The sequence below is a fragment of the Nannospalax galili genome, unplaced genomic scaffold (genome assembly GCF_000622305.1).
Source record: "Nannospalax galili isolate Female #2095 unplaced genomic scaffold, S.galili_v1.0 scaffold1456, whole genome shotgun sequence".
Classification (NCBI taxonomy): domain Eukaryota; kingdom Metazoa; phylum Chordata; class Mammalia; order Rodentia; family Spalacidae; genus Nannospalax; species Nannospalax galili.
The window spans coordinates 266,273-267,395 of record NW_008338658.1 but is presented as its reverse complement, the minus strand read 5'-3'; the positions used below and the strand labels follow the sequence as shown (position 1 = coordinate 267,395).

The 1,123-nt window shown below is 67.0% G+C and overlaps 1 protein-coding gene across 1 annotated transcript in view; it reads left to right on the top strand.

The window, feature by feature from the left end:
- The first annotated feature begins 240 nt into the window (after window positions 1-240).
- Window positions 241-1,123, top strand: part of Nxnl2 (nucleoredoxin like 2) — a 4,236-nt gene continuing 3,353 nt past the window's right edge. Inside the window, exon 1 of the mRNA XM_008833210.3 lies at window positions 241-746. Coding sequence (XP_008831432.1) covers window positions 445-746 — 302 coding nt within the window. The 5' untranslated portion in view covers window positions 241-444. The remainder of the gene's footprint in view (window positions 747-1,123) is intronic.

The following is a 1,123-nucleotide window of genomic DNA, read 5'->3' as shown; positions in this document are numbered from 1 at the left end:
GCTCCTAGGCAGGTCTGGGACCACTTGACTCTAAAAAGCACTTAAGTCTCAGTGAGGGCGTGGTTTGCTGGGTGGGGAGGGCGGGGCACCGAGCAGGTGGGCGGGACAGGACGCGGGTAGGTGGGGCGAGGCAAGTGGGCGGGGCCTATAGCAGGTGGGCGGGGCAGGGTGCTGTGTTGCTGAATGCATGGTGTCGCTGGCGTGGCTCAGATCCTGAAGCTCAGCGCCCTGCAGTCCCCGCTGTTTCCCCAGCATCTGCAGGCGCTGGTGCGCTTGCCGCTCCTTTCCCGGCTCCCGGTGCTGCTCTGCCCGGGAGGCGGGGCCGGGGGCGTGGCCGGCGGGGCTGAGCAGAGAGCAAGGCTCTGCAACCCGTCCGCCGACAGGTGGCCCCGCACCTGCAGGCGCCGGTCTCCCCGCTGCGTCCTCTGGGCTGTGGCCGGGGCGATGGTGGACGTGCTGGGCGGGCGGCGCCTGGTGACCCGCGAGGGCGCGGTGGTGGAGGCGGAGGCGGCGCTGCAGAACAAGGTAGTGGCTCTGTATTTCGCCGCGGGCCGGTGCGCCCCCAGTCGTGACTTCACGCCGCTGCTCTGCGACTTCTACACCGCGCTGGTGGCGGAGGCGCGGCGGCCCGCGCCCTTCGAGGTGGTGTTCGTGTCGGCGGACGGCAGCGCCGAGGAGATGCGGGACTTCGTGCACGAGCTGCACGGAGCCTGGCTGGCGCTGCCCTTCCACGATCCCTATCGACAGTGAGTGGGGACCCCGGGGACGGTCCTCCGGGTCTCCTGGACCCTAATTCCTCCCCCTCCTTTCTTCTTGTTCTAGTCGGGATGCAGGTTAATTCCGGAGTCTTGGCCTCAGCATCCGTGGTGCTGGTTGAGCAGGAACACCGCCCCGCCAGTGTTTCTGCCTTGCACGCACGGTTTGAGGTTTTAGGGATCTGCGTGTCCCAGGAGCCAGGGGCAGGTCCTGATGCAGGCTGGAGCCTCGTAACTGGGCTCCTTGATCATTGGGTTGGTTTGGAGGAGGCCCGGGAAGCCCACAGATCTGAGTCTGGGAGGGTGGCCATGAGGATTCCAACCCGTGTTCACAGGGCTGTGGTTGCAAGTATTCTCGGGAGGAGGGA